General features: G+C 43.9%; 1 protein-coding gene across 7 annotated transcripts in view; it reads right to left on the reverse strand.

Moving 5' to 3' along the window:
• mib2 (MIB E3 ubiquitin protein ligase 2) overlaps positions 1 to 18,114 on the reverse strand; it is a 122,911-nt gene that overhangs the window by 55,874 nt on the left and 48,923 nt on the right. For all 7 annotated transcript variants that reach the window (XM_033047919.1, XM_033047922.1, XM_033047926.1 and 4 more), the window contains one exon: positions 15,029 to 15,200. In XM_033047919.1, the coding sequence (XP_032903810.1) occupies positions 15,029 to 15,200 (172 nt within the window). The remainder of the gene's footprint in view (positions 1 to 15,028; positions 15,201 to 18,114) is intronic.

Below are 18,114 nucleotides of genomic sequence, written 5' to 3' on the forward strand. Positions count from 1 at the left end.
CTGACAGTGATCAAAGACAATCAGCTCCCATGAAGAATTGACAGCAAGACATTATCAGGGTCTGATCACGACTCACGCTCCTGTGCTGCATTGTGAAGCAGAAATGCTGGAAGCACATTGAAGGAGGATAATCACTTTTTACATTGACAGTGGTCTCACCAGGGCCATTGACACCACATTATTCTTCCTGATTACTCTTATCTTCAGTCAATCCTAAGAGTGCCATGTATCAGAATCCCCAGATCCATCTATAGCATTGTATTAGTAAGGTCATTCGGAGATAGAATTCATAAAACAGTACGAAACGGAAACAGGGTCTTCAGCCCATAATGTCCGTACTGAATATGATGCTGTTAAATTAATCTCCGTTACTTGTACGTGATCATATCACTCCATTTCCCGCATGTCCAAGCTTCTATCTAAAAGCCTCAGAAATTTGATTAGTACAGGAGTCAGGGGTTATGGGGGGGAAAGCATGAGAATGGGGTTAGGAGGGAGAGGTAGATTGGCCATGATTGAATGGAGTAGATTTGATGGGCCGAATGGCCTAATTCTGCTCCTATTACTTATGAACATGAAACGACACTATCGTATATGCCTCCACCACCACTCCTGGTAACGTGTTTCAATGCACCCACCACGTTTTGTATAAATACTTGCTCGCACATCTCCTTTAAATTTTGCCCATCTCACTCAATGATTCCTGACCTTTTCAGGCTGGGAAAAAAGGCACCGACTGTCCATCTTCTCTCTGCCTCACATAATTTTATATACTGGAATTAAATAAGCATTTGCTTTTTCAACAGAGTGGATAACCGCACACTCCCCACATAATACTCTAGCTGCCAGTTTCTTGTCCGCTCGCTGAACTCAGCTAAAGTCCGCTGGCAAACTTTAGCAACGCCATTTAATGAAGTGGCTTTCTAAAGTCTTGACCAATGTCAATTTTTCAGCCAATGTGGTAGAAAAAGTAAGTCATCAGATAAATATCCCACTGCTCTTTGTCGGAGCCTGACCCATGCATATTGGCTGTTGCTACAGTGACTACACATCATCAGTATTTTATCGAATACAGAGTACTTTGAACGAGGTGAGGTGCCACCATCTGCAGATTCCCCTGTAGGTCACACACCGTTCCCACTTTGAAATCAATCGCCAGCCCTTTATCATCACCAGGGTCAAAATCCTGCAACTCCCCACCAGAGAAGCGGAAATATGTTTGCCACATTTTCTACAGTCTTTAGCAATAGACTACAAGTTCTGGTCTTGGCAGTTCCAACCACAAGCCTTGAATAAAAACATCTATTTTAAAATTACAGAAAGCAGGAAAGATTCAATACATTTCTGAAGGTATTGTTAGAATTTGAAAACATATTAATATTATAGTAAATTAAATTGAAAATGCCATATGGCACAATAGTACTGAGAGAGCATTACATAATTTCCCCGTATATGGGATATTTGTGAGGGCATTGAGTTATTATCCCGACACTGAAGTAGAAAGAACAATATGCTGTGTAGCTAAGAGTTGGATAACAAATGGACAGGAGACCTTCTGATAAAATGATGGCGGAAGTCTCTGCCTGTGGGAGTGGTGGGGATATCTCACAATGACAGTACCCAAGGAGGGTTCAGCACTACAGCTTTTCACACATCTTGTACTGGGGCGTGAAATTATACTAGGAGCTGGGGCAACGTTGCGGGAACAGATTCACTTTTAGATAGCTGTTGGAAAGGGATAGAAATATTTTGTATTTTGGTGTGGCATTTGACAAAACCAGAAAAAGAGGACCATGAAGATAGTTGGAGTCCGACTAAAATATTTGTTCAATGTTATCCTTCGGGAATCAGGCTCCGACACTCCTAGACAGCCTGGCTTTGAATGGCACCAATTCATAGAACCAACCAGACACTCAGCCATAAAGAACAGATCATCAGTGAGTCCAACAAATGCGATGTAGGTTCTGACATGCAGTTTTTAATTTGAAGTCCGTCCATGACCATATATTCTTTCCCTTGGGATTGTAAAATAATTTGCTCTGTTAATATTTCTCATTAAGGCTCTGGATCAGTTGCCCTTACTGAAAGGCTGTGATAAGAATTGACTCTCAACACGAGATGGCACCAGCATCTATAGATGCCAGCAGCCTCTGGTGGATAGGAGCAGACATAACAATCAAAGGCAAGAAATAGACGCATTTCAACTGCACCCGACGCTTCATGGAATCGTTATGCACAGGCGACCATTCAGCCAGTGCTAGCTCCCAGTGGAGTCATCCACCCAGACCCATCACCCACTCGTTCCCTATAGTCTCTCTTAAGCTCTAGAACTCTCTTGAAAGCTATTTTCAATTACTGTTTCTATTGCTGCAGACAGAGAGTTATAGATGATTCTTTTATCAGAAGATACCCTGGTAATTTTTCTTCCTGGTCTTTGAATCATTTGTAAATAGGAACTACCTCTCTATATGCCGTTCCAAAACCAGACTTGATTTTCTTTTCTTATATATCACCTCCCATTCAAAATTCAAGTGTTAAAAATGCTTAGATTGCAAAGAGTTGACAATCATTAGCTTCTTAATTGCAGCCAAATTAGAGGTCTGCTCCATTATACCTCTCTGAACGGAGAAGTGTAAGAGAGCATAGAGACAGATTTGAAGTAATTGGTAGGTTTAGAAAGGGCAGCAGCGGGCCAGTGCACTTTGTTATGGTGAACGAGAAGCTGCAGTTCAACTCTCTTTAATGGGAGCTAAGAGCAAGATCACTTATTCTTCACAAATTGGTCTGTGAAATCATTTTTGAAGCTTCGACCTGAAACATTGACTGTTTGTCTTTCCTTAAGTGCTGCCTGACCTGCTGAGTGCTTCCAAAATATTACTTTGCTTACAGATGCCCAGCATTTTCTCAGTACCCTGTATTAAGAAAGGGAAACACTTCCTAGCCTAGATTAGGGCTATGGTTGGATCTCAGCAGTTCCTGAGCCAAACATAGTAAGATGCACCACTCATGTCCATGGAGCAGACCCAAGAGATGCATGGAGTCCTTAAAGAGTGAAGATACAAAGATATTAATTATAGGTAGACAAAAATGCTGGAGAAACTCAGCAGGTGAGGCAGCATCTAAGGAGCGAAAGAATAAGTGACGTTTCAGGTCGAGACCCTTCTTCAGACTGATATGGAGGTGGGCGGGAAGAAGAAAGAAAGAGGTGCGGATAGTAGGCTGTGGGAAAGCTGGGAAGGGGAGGGGGGGGAGGGAGAAATAAGACATTAATTATCATCAGCTCTATCTTCCCACCCCGTTATTTTTAGACAGGAATGCATCACAGGGAGAATGTATTGCCTCCTGCTTGCATCCGAATACCCATAAGTGCCACAACATGTTAATCATGTTAATCTTTCTACTGGAGCGCTGATACGGGTACAATTGTAGTGATAATGTAGGAATTGCTCTAGGCATGCCATGGGAATATGCAACGCTGATGCAAGACTGTGCTTGTCGCAGTGGAATTTATAGAATGCTGTTTAACCCTAGCCTGCCCAACTTCCCATCCCACTGCCTGCAGGGGGAACCAACCTATCTATCTATCCATCCCAAAAAATATATATTTCTGTGTCTTCAGTATGTGCGAGATAACACTAACCCAAGCTAGGTGAACAACTTTGCTTTCTGTAACAATGGGATTGACAATTTAATGGGGTTATCGTTTTACCTCATCAATAAAATGAAGCAGTGGCGCAGCAATAGAGTTGCTGCCTTACAGCGCCAGAGACCCGGGTTCCATCCTGACTATGGGTGCTGTCTGTACGGAGTTTGTACGTTCTCGCGTGACCGCGTGGGTTTGTTCTCCGGATGCTCCGGTTTCCTCCCACATGCCAAAGACATTCAGGTTTGTAGGTTAATTTGGCTTCGGTAAAAATTGTAAATTGTCCCTAGTGTGTAGGAGAGTGCTCGTGTACAGGGATCGCTGGCCGGCAGGGACATTGTGGGCCGAAGAGCCAGTTTCCACTGTCTCTAAACTGTGGTCTAGATTCCAACCACAAATTCAATTAAATCCTGGAAATACGTTGAAATCAGGACAACTGTTCTGGCTGATTAAAAACATGATATGTTCCAGGATATGTTCCAGGAGAAAAGCAGGAACACTCAGGAATTTTGTAAAAAAAGGATACAAAACATACAAAATCTGCCCTCAAAATACCAAATTGTTAAAAATGCTTAGATTGCAAAGAGTTAAGAATCATTTGGTTCTTATTTGCAGCCGAATTAAAGATCTGCTTTTACACCTCCTGAGCAGAGTGTTAATGAGCAGCAGATGTTGATTTGAAGTAATTGGTGGGTTTAGAAAGGGCAACTTTTCTTTGCCTGCACAAAATCCAACAGATAATTTATTGAATTTGGGATTCAATGCAATAAGGTCTAATGGGCTCTTAAAGCACAATGAGGATGAAAGGGAAGTTGGAGTCCAAGTCCACAGATCTTTGAAGGTGACCACACAGGCAGATAACCTGGGGAAGGGATACGAGTCGCTGGCTTTCATTAGACAAGTCACTGAATACAGGAAGGAGGTCATGCTACAATTTTGTAACACATTGGTCAGACCATAGCTGGGGTACTGCATGCAGTTCTAGTCACCAAGGTGACAGCGCTAGAGAGGGTGCACAGGAAATTTGCTACATCCATTGCCTGGGACGGAACAACACAGTACTAGCAGCAGTAGTAGAAGCTAATTTCAGGTTTATTAAACATCCGACCATTGTTGACCACGTGCCATGTTGTGCACTGATCACGTGGCGTGTGAAATCAACAAGTTATGACATATATGACTAACAAGAAATACTTTATTCACGTACTATTGCAACATTTAAGAAACATTCAGACAGGTACATGGATAGGATAGGTCCAGAGGGATATGGGCCGATCACAGGCAGGTGGGACGAGTAGATGGGACAAGCTGGTCAGTGTGGCAAGTTGGACCAAAGGGCCTGTTTCCACGCTGAATGACTCTATGAATGACAATAATTCCTTTTACTATTGGAATACTCTCTCATTCAAAAAATGTGCACCACAATTCAAATCTGCCGTTGTAAGTGAGGCTGGAATGTTATGCGTCAGAGTCACAGGGCTGCCCAGTGCAGTTTCCCCACAGCCCCAGCGTCCACACTGTGCCTGCACCGCACTTAAATCACCAAATGGGAGACTGAGGAAATCCTGCAACGGTCCTATGGGTGCCAGCATTCAGCTCCAATGCTCACAACTCTCCAGAGAACAATCTTGAGTCTTTAGGATCAGCATTCATTTCACACTGAAAACAAAGGAATGCTGAAAGTTCTCATTCGAAACTGAGATGGTCACAATTCATCAGGCAGAAATAATAGGATTTCATATTCCCATTAAGTAATTGCAGTCAGATGGGAAAAGTGAAAATGGAATCACCTCATTGAAGAAATCAACATCGGAGGTACTTAGATACAATTTAAAAAATGCTAGCAATAAATGCTGGCAAATTAAATAGAACAGGCACAAATAAAGGAAGAAAGCTGCTGTCTGATTATATATTCAGCTCATGGACACCAAGGCAGTGAGATGGTGAAGTCACTATAACAGAATTAGAAATCAAACCATTTACAGAAACTGGGAAACATCACACATTCCATGTGCTTCAAATAAAGGTTTGATTACATTTTGGAGCCATAAAAGACTGCAGATGTTGGAATCTTGAGCGAAAAACAAATTGCTGGAGGAACTCAGCAGACCAGGCAGCATCTATGGAGCGAAGGAAATGGGCGACGTTTCGGGCCTAAACCCTTTTTCGGGTCTGAAGAAGGGTCTCGACCCGAAACGTTGCCTATTTCCTTCGCTCCATGGATGCCGCCTCACCTGCTGAGTTTCTCCAGCATTTTTGTCTAAATTTAAAGTTTAGCATGCCTTAGATATTCACCTAATGGAGGTTATCCCTCATATGTACAATGGTTAAGATATGTTGTCTCACAGCTGGTGAACCTGCCAGACCAGTTGGGATCAGTTAACTTAATCAATACCAAAATGTTTTTGTGTAAGAGATTTTGAGGCACTGCCTCGAAAAAATAGGTAATAGCGAAGATCCACACCAAGCTGGCCATTCTCTCATCACATTGCTACAATCAGGGAGAAGGTACAGGAACTGAAAACCCACAGATTGAAGCTCAGCTAAGATGACTGTTGTATATTGATGTGTGTGTTATTGCATTAATGAACCTATAAAGCTACAGCCAGTAAGAATTGTATTGTACTGTTGTCAGTACAGATGATAATTAAACACTATCTAGAAATAAAGAACTGCAAAAACTGGTTCATACCAAAGATAGACACAAGTGCTGGAGTGACTCAGCAGGTCAGGCAGCATCACTGGAGGCAAAGGATAGGTGACATTTTGGGTCAGGACCCTGTCATGGTAACTGACGTCATATTTAAATGCATCACGTGTTACTATGAGTCAGAACAGTCGGAGGACACATGTTGCTGGGATATAAAGAAATGGCTGACTAAAACTGTTCGTATTGGAGTGTGTTTATTATATTTGGATCAAGGCGAGGATCTGACAGACCCATCAAATGTCACCTATCCTTTTTCTCCATAGATGCTGCCTGACCCACTGAGTTACTCCAGCAATTTGTCTCTATCTTTGACAATGAAACACTCTTGGTGTTTGTGAACCATTTTTTGACTGTGAAGAACTAATACTTCAGGATTTGGTAAGGTTGGTGCATCGAACCACAAACCATTGAGAATTTCTGCACCAGTTTCTGACAAATCATCAGAGCACATTAAGTGAAGCATTCTTTACCTTGCAGAAACAACGTTTTGCTTTAAGATTATGCAACTATATTCTCAAACAGCAAACACCATCATCTCAGACGGAATAAAGCAACAGGAAAGATTTTTTTTAAATTGAACTGTAAAGCTGGAAATCTTCGGAGAGTATTTCAAACATGAATATTGACACAGGGTCTCTCCTTACTCAAGTCTGATTCACGGTGGAATATTAAGTAGTTTATAGAATAAAATCATTTGCTGGTGTACATTAAAAATGGTGAAGATTTGAATAAAATTTTGCTGATGTAAACAATAACCAAGCAAATAACTTTTTTTTGTTTCTTAAATCCTTCGAACTGTGCATCTAAAACATTCATTTACAAAGATCCTTTGGATTTTAATATAATTATCTGAAACTCCAGTACAGCCAGCCTTATAGCATTATTTTCAATGATCATTCATTAATTGGACAATGCCAAGAGCAGAATATTTTTTTAAATGAACTTTCTTATTTTGCATCTGAATCCAATTCAAGCAACAATCAAACCTCATCTCTCAGCGAATATTTCTACACCTTTCATAGAATCATAGAACTCCACAACACCGAAAGAGGCCATTGGGCCCTACTTGTCCATGCCAACTGTTGCCTAACTGTGCTAGTCCCACCTACCTGCGCCTGGTTCATATCCCTCCAAACCTTTCCTATCCACGTGTCCAAGTGTCTTTTAAATGTGATGAGTCCACCACCTCCTCTAGCGGATCATTCCATGGATGCACCACCCTTTCACATAGTTGGTCCGAAGTGGAGATTGTCAACAGCTTCAAGTTACTAGGCATAAATATCACCAACAATTGCCTGGTTCGATCACATTGATCCTACAACTAAGAAAGTACATTAATGCCTCTACCTCCTCAGACACCCAAGGATATTCAGCATGTCTCAATTGACTCTTTGCAATTTCTACACTTGCACCATAGAAAGAATCCTATTCGGATGGATCACGGCTTGGAATGGCACCTATTCTGCCCAAGACCACAAGAAATTGCAGAAAATTGTGGATGAAGCCTGTTCCATCACACAGACTCCTCCTCCATCAGCTCCATCTATACTTTGTGCTGCTTCGGGATAGCAACCAATATAATCAGGGACTACTCATACCCTGGTCATGCTCCCCTCCTCCCTCCCCTGGAAGGCAGAAGATATAAAATCTTGAAAGCACGTACCAGCAGATTCAAGGACAGCTTCTTCCCTGCTGTTGTCAGACTCTTGAATGGACCTTTCATGTGCGAAGGATGAATTCCTAATCTTCCAATCTACCTTGTTGCAGTCCTTGCATTTTTTTAATCTGCTTTTTATTTGTAGCTGTAACACCATATTCTGCTCTCTGCTTACTTTCTTTTTTGTATTACCTGATCCACCTCGCTCATGGTATGTTTTGCCTGGTTAACACACAAAGTTTTCCACTGTTTCTCAGTACACATGACAATTATATACAAATATCAATGTTTCAAATTCCTACCTAACAAAACAGATTGAAACCAGCCTTGGTCAGTCTCCCATTTTGCTGTGGAACCAACATGCCTCCAACTCCCTGCAGTGACTCGACATATTTCCAAACGCCCTGACTGACTGGCAATGTATCTTCTCATTGAGCAGCTCTTCCCCTGCAGTGCTTTGGACATTCTGATGATGCATGCATTTTAAAACTGACTCACTCTGCAGCATGGTAATTGGTTCCATAATATCAGAAAGAATAAGACATTAACACTGCCTATACATTACCTAATTGCTGTCAAAGGCAGCCTCAATTTTGGCAGCATTGTTGTCATAGATACATGCTGACAATCCCTGCAATAGCACAGAATGCTGTAGGAATTATGTACCTCACATCGAGTTGTAGCTCCGTCCCACAGCAGCGACAGTGCTGCTGAAGGTCTTGAGAACCGTATGGGCGCAGTGCTCAGCTCACGCAATCCATCCAGCAAAATGATAGTTAAAAAAAAAATAATAAGTTGCACAAACCTTGGCTTAACCTATTCACATAATCGCTCAGAGGCACACCGTTGTATAGCATGAAAACAGGCCCTTTGGCCCACATTGTCCATGGTGGGTTAGGTGGCAAAGGACCTTTACCCACTTCATTTTATCTCATATTCTCACGAGAACCTTCAATCCCTTTCTCCCATCAATTTAATCATGCTCCAGGAAATGATTATTATTTTCTTTAACCGTGCCCTATAGTAACGCGGCCATATTCTCACCACTGTGCTGAAATTGGTTTCCTGAATCCTTTACTCATGGTCTTATAATTTTGTAGCCACAATCAGAGTTTTAGACTCCTCCGCTTATCAAACGCCTTCATAAGTTCATAGGTTCTAGGAGCAGAATTAGGTCATTCGGCCCATCAAGTTTACTCTGCCATTCTATCATGGCCGATCTATCTTTCCCTCCCAACCCCATTTTCCTGCCTTCTCCCCATAACCCCTGACACCCGTACTAATCAGGAATCTGTCAATCTCTGCCGAATAATTATCCATTGACATGACCTCCACAGCCATCTACGGCAATGAATTCCACAGATTCAACACCCGCTGACTACAGCAATTCCCCCCTCGTCTCCTTTCTAAAGGTATGTCCTATTAATCTGAGGCAATGGCCTCTGGTCCTTGACTCACACGCTACTAGAAACATCCTGCCCACATCCACTTTATCCAGTGTTGATTTAAAAAACCTCAACTAGACCTGGTCTCTGGCTAGATCATCCACACTTGGTCCTTTAACTCAGTTTGTATGTCTATCACCCGTCTGGGCACCTTTCATGTTTTTTGTCTTGCTTGCAACCACAGCTTTTAGACATCCAATCTGTAAGCAAGGTCGGATGAAATTTGGAAATATACACCATCGCTGAGAAAACAAATTAAATCGTGGAAGGCATATTTAAGACTGGCACGCCAATAAAACAAGAAAGAAACAGTTAAAAGATAAAGACTGACAAATGGTCTAAAGGGAGGTGGAGGGGGGGGGGGGTAAATAACTGCCAAGCAAATGGATAATAACACGAGGCCTGTGAGACGTGGGAAGAAAACAAAAACAAGTAGAGATAATTGGGAACAGACAAAGGCAATGGAGAAGGGCAATTCTGGATAACTTTCAGATCATTGGCAAGAGGAGCAGAGATAAAACAAAGGCTGAAATATTTTTGCAGCAAACTCTAATCTGGAACTTGCTGCCAGAAAGGTTGTTGGAAGATTTAAGAGCAACTTTGAAAAGCTAACTCGCATAGATACATGAAGTTTGGATTGTGGTGCCTAATTAGCAGAAAGAGAAGGTGGTGGGAATGAGAGGGGTGCAATTCTATAATTTTGCAATATCGCACTGGGAGTTGAGTGACCTTTTCTTTATTGAATTATAATATGAAAAGCCTGGAATAGGTCACCAGAAGTTCTGCTCAAAAATAATAGACTAAAAGCAGCCTATTGGATCAGTCTTTGATATAAATATGTTCTAGAAATACCCTGGCCGTAGCCCTGCAGTCTCCTGGCATTATTATTTTTTACTGCGGCTTATGTGTTTTTCTTTAAGTAAGTTATCTGTGTTTTCTTCTCCCAATATTGGTCTGTGAGAATATCTGTTCATTATCCCCTCCACCCCTCGTCCTGCACTTTCTCCCCACACTGGGTTCTGCCTCATTCATCCAATAAATCCTACGCTTTCTCTATTGGTTCACCTCGCACCTCTCATGGTGGTGGGGTGAAGGTAAAGCAGCTCTCCCTGCAATGCTACTGTTCTCTGGGTGCCAGCTGGTGTCAGTGTGATTGGGAAGTATTCTGAAGGTTGTTCCCTGCAGCCAGCAGCATGCATAATAGTCCGGCAATTTGACGGAACTGTCTTGCTGTTTAAAGGAATATTCAGCTGCAAAAGTCAGTAGTTTCCACATCATTTCCCTCTGAGCTTTACTTATGTGTCTCGTTTCGGTGTGGCCAAGATTTGTCTTCATGCGAGCAGATTCAAAGTCAAAGTATCCTTTATTGTCATTCAGACTTTTCAGTCTGAACGAAATTACGAACCTTGCAGTCATAACATAGAATAAAATAACAGAACACACAATGAACACAGATTTAACATCCACCACAGTGAGTCTACCAGGCACCTCATCACTGTGATGGAAGGCAAAAGTCTTAAAGTCCTTGTCTCTTCCTTCCTTGTTCTCCCTCTGCGTTGAGGCGATCCAGGCTTTCGATGCTGCGACCCCGCCGGGTGATGGTAAGTCCCGCGGCCGAATCTGAGCTCCGCGAACAGGCCGGTTCAAACTCCGCGGCCCGGGGCGGACGAAGCTGCCGCCCTCCAGTCCAGCGGACGAAGCAGTTGTTGTGGGAGCTCCGGAGACCTGCGACCTGCCTGGGACCTGCGAGCTCCCGACGATGTTGTCCACTGGGCCCGCGGCCGAGCCTCCGATGCTTTGAAGTCGGGTCGCCGCAACGCCACCACAGCCCCGAAGTCGGCCAGCCCTGTTGGTAAGTCCTGGCTCTGCCTCCGGAGCCTCGAGGTCGGTCCCAGTTGGAGGCCGCCAACTCCGTGATTAGGCCTCAGCGCAGACGGAGGATACGACAAGATAAGGTTGCATCCCCCCCCGAAAGGAAGAGACTAAAAACAAGTTTCTCCAACTCCAACAACCGGACAAAAGAAAAAAAAAAAAAAGAAAAGACAAACGGACTGCAGGCGAGCTGCAGCTGCAGGGCAGCGTCGCCACAATGTCAGATTGGTGCCTTAGTTAGTTATAGATTCTGCTTGATTGTCTTTTAAAAAGGGCAGCAGCACACATTTTATATTAGTGTCTTCAAACAGAAAAACGGCCAAAGTTGTCCACAGGAAACTTAAAAAGACATGAAATGATGACGATTAAATGCTTTGTTAAACACATGCTTTGTGTGGAGCGTTGAAGGGAATGAAGAAGCGTCCAATAGGCCTGCCAAGCTGATCAGCAGTCACAGTGAATTACGTGGTCAGCTGCTGAGGTTCTACACAAAACACTTTTATCTACTTTGTTGGGGGTTCTCCCTCCACTAGCTCAGTGTAATCTCTCCAAATTCACCGTCCTAACACAGGCAAAAAGCCGAGATCTGGAATCCACATCAGCTGTGGTAGATTTACACTGAAACCGTTTCTAGGTCACACTGCGGCACAGCTGATAAAACAGCCGTAAACTCAACCCGTAAGAGAAAACAACCAACAATGCATTTGTAATGTAGGTGCTGCGCCTTTGTAAGTGGCGCCATAACCTGCTTCAGAGATCCCACATCACATTAAAGAGATTCTTAACTCCCTTCCAATCTTACACTGACCAGCTTTAACTTAAGCTCCCCTCCCCCAATCAAGTTACTGCCCCTCAGCTAAGGGAGGGGGTGGGAGATTGCAACCTTCACGTGGTCCGCCCTGTTTCGACGAATGCAATCTACCTGGCGTGCACAATCAAGTAAGATCAAATAGAACAAGTTGTCCTACAACTTTAGGCTGTGCACGCCATATGCAAGAAGAAGAAGAAGCTAAGGGAGATGGGCCCTTTCGATTCATCCTGCCTGTGACCCTCCTAACCCTCTACACAGCAATCAAGCCCGCCATCAGCCTCATCTCATCCAAACAAAATCAGTTAAGTCTCTCCAATGTTCCAGACACGGTATTTAAAAGGCATTTGGACAGGTACATGGATAGGAATAGTTTAGAGGGGTATTGGCCAAACACAGGCAGGTGGGACTAATGGGGCATCTTGGTCGGCGTGTACACGTTGGGCTGAAGGGCCCATTTCCTTGCTGTATGACTCCATGACACTTATCCACCGGAGGCCATCCACCATGTTCTGCGTGTGCTGCTGGATCGGCTTACCCAGTCTAGTCCCACTTCCCGGTGATGGTTCTGCCTCCGGTCTCACCTCCCCACCCTGGCCCTGGCCCTGCCCCCCAGCAACGGCCCCCTCAGTGAGAGTCGGGGCTCTGTAGCCATCAGCCCTGGCCACATGCCTGGAAAGATAAAGTCCAGCCACCTGGCCATCTGAGTCACTGCTGGGCGGTGCCACCTGCTAACAATGTGGACGGACATCATCGTGTGGTTATCCCCACCCCATCAGTGAGCCTGCATCTGTTGATCGAACCAGGAAGCAGATGCCTGTGACTGCAGTGGAGTGAGCTGCCACGCACAGATAACCTGATGCACAACCGCTCTCACCGCTCAGAGGTTAAAAGGGCCGCCAGCTTAAAGGAATACAACATCTTTGCCTCACTACTACTTACCCTGCATTCTCACAGCAGTAAGGTAAACCCTGAATATTCGCCATGAGCGACACAGCTACATGTACATGGTGTCACCTAAAGTTGCAGGAGGATTATACCAGTGCTAAAATCCAGCAGCCAGTTGTCTTCTGTTTTATGACAACATTCTAGTTGAGGGATTTACCGGTTTCAAAACACAACGGATCCAAGAAAACAACGTAAAAAAAGGGAGCGCTCTTGATCTCTATAAAATCAAAATATAGTGCATGAAGATAGAACAGTACAGTATAGGAACAGGCCCTACGGCCCACAATGTCCGTGCCAAACATGATGGCAAGATAAATTAATGCCCTGCATATCTCCTTTAAACTGCTCCTCGCACCTTAAAGATATGCTTTCTAGTTTTTGACGTTTTCACCCTGGGACATCAGCACTGACTGTCTACCCTATCTATGCATAATTGTATATATTTCTAACAGGTCTCCCGTCAACCTCCAATGTCAAAGAGAAATAATCCATGATTGTCCAACCTCTCCTTGTCGTGAATGCCCTCTAATCCAGTTTAACCTGTTCTGCACCCTCTCAGCACCCTCCACATCCTTGGAGCTAGAATGGAAGCTAGAATAAAATTAGAAAGTGAAGGTCTCAGCAGTTCTGGCAGAACAGCTGAGACATCGATTCCCCTTGGTGTGTCAAAGACCTGTCCCATGGTAAGAGTTCATTCCAAGAGCTCTCCCCAGTTTGCCCTGATTCGAACTCGGAAATATACGGTAATGGCCACTCGTCGGTACTCGGGGCTCTCGTGGGGATTTTTCAACATGTTGAAAAATCTTCACGAGTCTTCCCGTGCTTACCTGCCGTTAGCGAGTATTCCTGAGCACCTGCCGTTAGCTTTACGAGCCGCTAAGAGACGTCCTCGAGCTCCGACGTACCCGCTACGTTCATTCTCCTTGCTTACCACGAGTTTAATTTTTTTTAAACTCGGGAGAGCTCTTGGAATGAACTAGCACCGTGAGACAGGGCTATCAGGATTTATCCAATTGGGGAGACAGAGGAGGTCTGAACCAAGCTGATGATAAAGTAACCGGGGATTTGCAATCTTAACGACCACACTTGAACAGGATCAGAATCAGCAGCAATCTGCCCACCACAAGAAAATTCTCGGTCAGTATTCATTCTGCAGACTCCCATGGTTTCAGAGCTACAACCTTACCTGCGTGTGAGGGTGGAAGGGCAAGAAAAGGTTATCTTCTTGCTGCCAGACAAGAGAGTATTACTGTGAAGAAAGAATTAGAGGGGAGAAAAGGAAAGATGTTTTCAACCAGAGGAAGTTGGCAGTCTGCAACTCACTGAAAGGGTGGAACTGCAGAAATACCATCACATTTGGATAACATGTGCAGTTGGTTTCTGAAGCTGGTGCCAACTTCAACCTCGATGATTTGGATGTGAATAGTCAGGACCGACCCTGTATGGTGTTGGATTGTATGGGATCATGATGGGTCTGCCTGAGGGAGTCTCGAGAATCCACTGCACCATGGTCAGGAGCAAATGACAGTATGGGCATGGGGAATTGTCATGAGGAATGCATCAACATTTACAAGCATCAAATGCTTTCGCTATTACAGTGGCACAGCTGGTAGAACCACTGTCTCACAATACCAGAGGCATGGATCCATCCCGGCACTGTCTGTGTGGACTTGGACATTCTTTCTCTGATCGTGATGATTTCCTCTGGGTGTTCCGGTTTCGTCCCGCATGTCTGAGACGTGAGCGTTTGTAGGTTCATTGTAAATGGTTCCTAGTTTGCAGTGAGCGGATACAAAAGTGGGATAACGTAGAGCGGGTGATCGATGATCAACATGGACTGGATGGGCCAAAGGGCCCGCTTCCATGCTGCATCGTTCAATCCATTCACTGTCATTTAGAACAAACCAATTGACAGCAAGAAGTGAAAAGCTGACCAGTTACTTACGGTTGAGAATGTGCAGTTTCGTGGCGCTCAAACGAGTGTGTAAGATCATGTTTGTTGATCATGTAGCACTGTGTACACAGGTCATAGTCAAAGCACACTTTACATTTCCACCGCATTCCCATGATCCCATGCTTCTTGCAAAAGTCGCAGATTATGTTGGGATGACGTACACCTGAAAACAGAACATAGAATTGTTATATAGCACCTCCTGGAAAGTTGTTTAATGCCTGAAAACCTCATATGGTCACATATCCAGCCTTTCATTATCAATGCGCCTTCCGGTAATGAGTTAATGTTACAGTCTGGAGCTGTGGCACCTCAGTCTGTAGAAACATGTAGAACGCAAAGTGCTGGAGTAACTCAGGAGGGCAAGCAGCATTTCTGCAAGACATGGATAGGCAATGCTTCAAGACTGGACCCTTCTGCTGTTAAAGTCACAGCTGTTCACTAGTCGGTGCAATCTCTTCACCATGTGGCCCTCAACTCTACAATGATTTCATCAAACTCTTACTTCATTTGGTCTTAACAAATCGAATCCAGGTTGCTGTTATGGTTTAGCTTTTGTTTTATAAATGACTGAGATTACACATCCTTCCAGCCAGTGTATGTCACTCTGCCACATGGAAAGCAGGCCAACATCACCACCAAACAAGATCCTATTGAGGGTCTGACTGTTGCATCATCTCTCTACCTTCCAACCCACCCACCCCAAACACCGATCTAACCTGCCGTAGAATCAGTGCGCCTTGCTGCCAGTGTCTGGTCTGTCCATGGTCAATTTGCATCATTGTTGCCTTTGCAACAACCCAAACTGCGGCCACGTCAAAGCCTGAATAAGTCATACAGTTGACCTCGGCAGCTCACTTTTAGATTTATCACCTTGTTCCATCCAACACGGAAGTGTTTCCGTGAGAAAATATTACACGAGCCTGTAGATTAGATTAGGCTGCAATGTTCTCTACAGTCTAACATTCTGCCAGCATTTTAAATCAAGAGGTAAAGGGAGATGCTGGCACTCAACCAGCCATGTCTAATATCTGCAGAGAAGCAGAAGTAGTAGTAGTTGCGTGGGAGGAGAATGATCAGGCTTGCTTATACCGAGGGATTGGTTATTACCACGCACAAAAGAGCCACACCATCTTACCCTCCGTATCCAAAGGTTACTGAATAACATACGGGGTGCAGACTAGCAGTATCACTGAACCATTGAGTCAGCTGTCCATTTCATTGACCAGATTGTGAAATCCATCATGTTCCGCGTGAATGGGTGCTGCTCTGCAAGGATGCATTCTCAGCCCCCTCTTTACTTCTTGTGCACCCACAACTGTGTAGCCATGTACAAATTTAATTCAATTTACAAATTCACAGATGACATCGCCATTGTGGGCCGGATAATAAATAATGAGATGGAGTGCAGGAAGGAGATTGAGAACATGTCCTGGTGTTGAGACAACAACCTTTCTTCAATGTCAGCACGGCAAAGGAGATAGTGATTAACTTCAGGAAGAGAAGTGGTACATATACCATGGTTTGCATTGATGGCGCTGAAGTAGAGATGATTGAAAGCTCCAAATTCCTAGAAGTAAATATCATCAACAACTTCTCCTGGACTGTTCATGTTGAAGCAATGGCCAAGAAACCACACAAACGCCTCTATTTCATTAGAAGACTTCAGAAGTTTGACATGTCCCCAACAACTCTCAACAACTTCTACAGATGCTCCAAAGAAAGCATTTTATCGGGATGCATCACAGCATGGTCTGGGAACAGCTCCATCCAAGACTGCAAGCAATTGCAGTGAATTGTGGACACAGCATTGGAGTATTGTGTTCAGGTTGTTTTCCCGATGAGGAAAGGTGCCATTAAGCTGGAAGGTACACAAAAAAGCTGGAGAAACTCAGCGGGTGCAGCAGCATCTATGGAGCGAAAAAGGCAACGTTTCGGGCCGAAACCCTTCTTCAGACTGGAAGCTGGAACGTGTGCAAAAAAGTTTTACGAGGATGTTGCCATGAGTCGAGGGCCTGAGTTATGGAAAGAGGTTGGGCAGGCTGGTACTTTATTCCTTGGAGTGTTGGCAACTGAAGAGTGGTCTTGTAGAAGTGTATGAAATCATAAGGGGTGTAAATTGGATGAATGCATTCTATTTGCCCCATGGTTGGAGAATCGAGAACTAAGGCTTAAGGTGAGGGGTAAGCTTTAATCGAAACCCAAGAGGCAATTTGTTCAAATAGTATATAGAATGAGCTGCCAGAGGAAGTAGTTGAGGCAGATAGAGTAACAACCTGTGAAAGACATTTGATCAGTTAAATGAACAGGAAAGGTTTTGAAGGATATGGGTGAAATGCAGGCAAATGGGGCTAACATGTACCAGACTGCTTGTAGCTACCTCAGAGCAGTGTAAGCAGATCCATGGGCAGTTCCCAAAAGAAACGCAGATTTCACACAAAGTAAAATTTATGAGGAATAATTAGGCCAATCGCAAAGAATGTGGAAGAAGGAACTGCAGATGCTGGTTTAAACCAAAGATAGACGCAAAAAGCTGGAGTAATTCAGCGGGACAGGCAACATCTCTGGAGAGAAGGAATGAGTGACATTTCGGGTCTGAAGAAGGGTCTCAACCCGAAACATCACCCATTCCTTCTCTCCAGAGATGCTGCCTGTCCAGCTTTTTGGGTCTATCTTCAATATCAAAGAATGATCTGACTAGACAAATCCCAGACAACAGCTGCTTGTACTGAAATGATAGGATCTAACATACAATTAATATTAAAAGACAGCTCTATTTGTCACCATAACGGCTTTGCCAACATCATTTCAAAAGTTTGCCATTCTAACACTACGGCACATGTGCACACTAAGCTGCAGATGCCCTGTGCAAAGGTGGATGCTGGAAAAAGACCCTGGTGGTGTTCCTTTAGCCTCGTCTTCCTGGCAGCAGCTTCTTGCATTGATAACACATATCAAAAGTTCAAGCAATTACTGCAAACAATTCTCTACCCATTATGAAAAGAAACAAGTCCCAAAGTGGTCTATAGCCAATTAAGCAGTTTTGAAGTGCAGTCTCTGCTGTGATATAGAAAGGAAGT

This window comes from Amblyraja radiata, chromosome 31 (assembly GCF_010909765.2).
Source record: "Amblyraja radiata isolate CabotCenter1 chromosome 31, sAmbRad1.1.pri, whole genome shotgun sequence".
NCBI lineage: Eukaryota > Metazoa > Chordata > Chondrichthyes > Rajiformes > Rajidae > Amblyraja > Amblyraja radiata.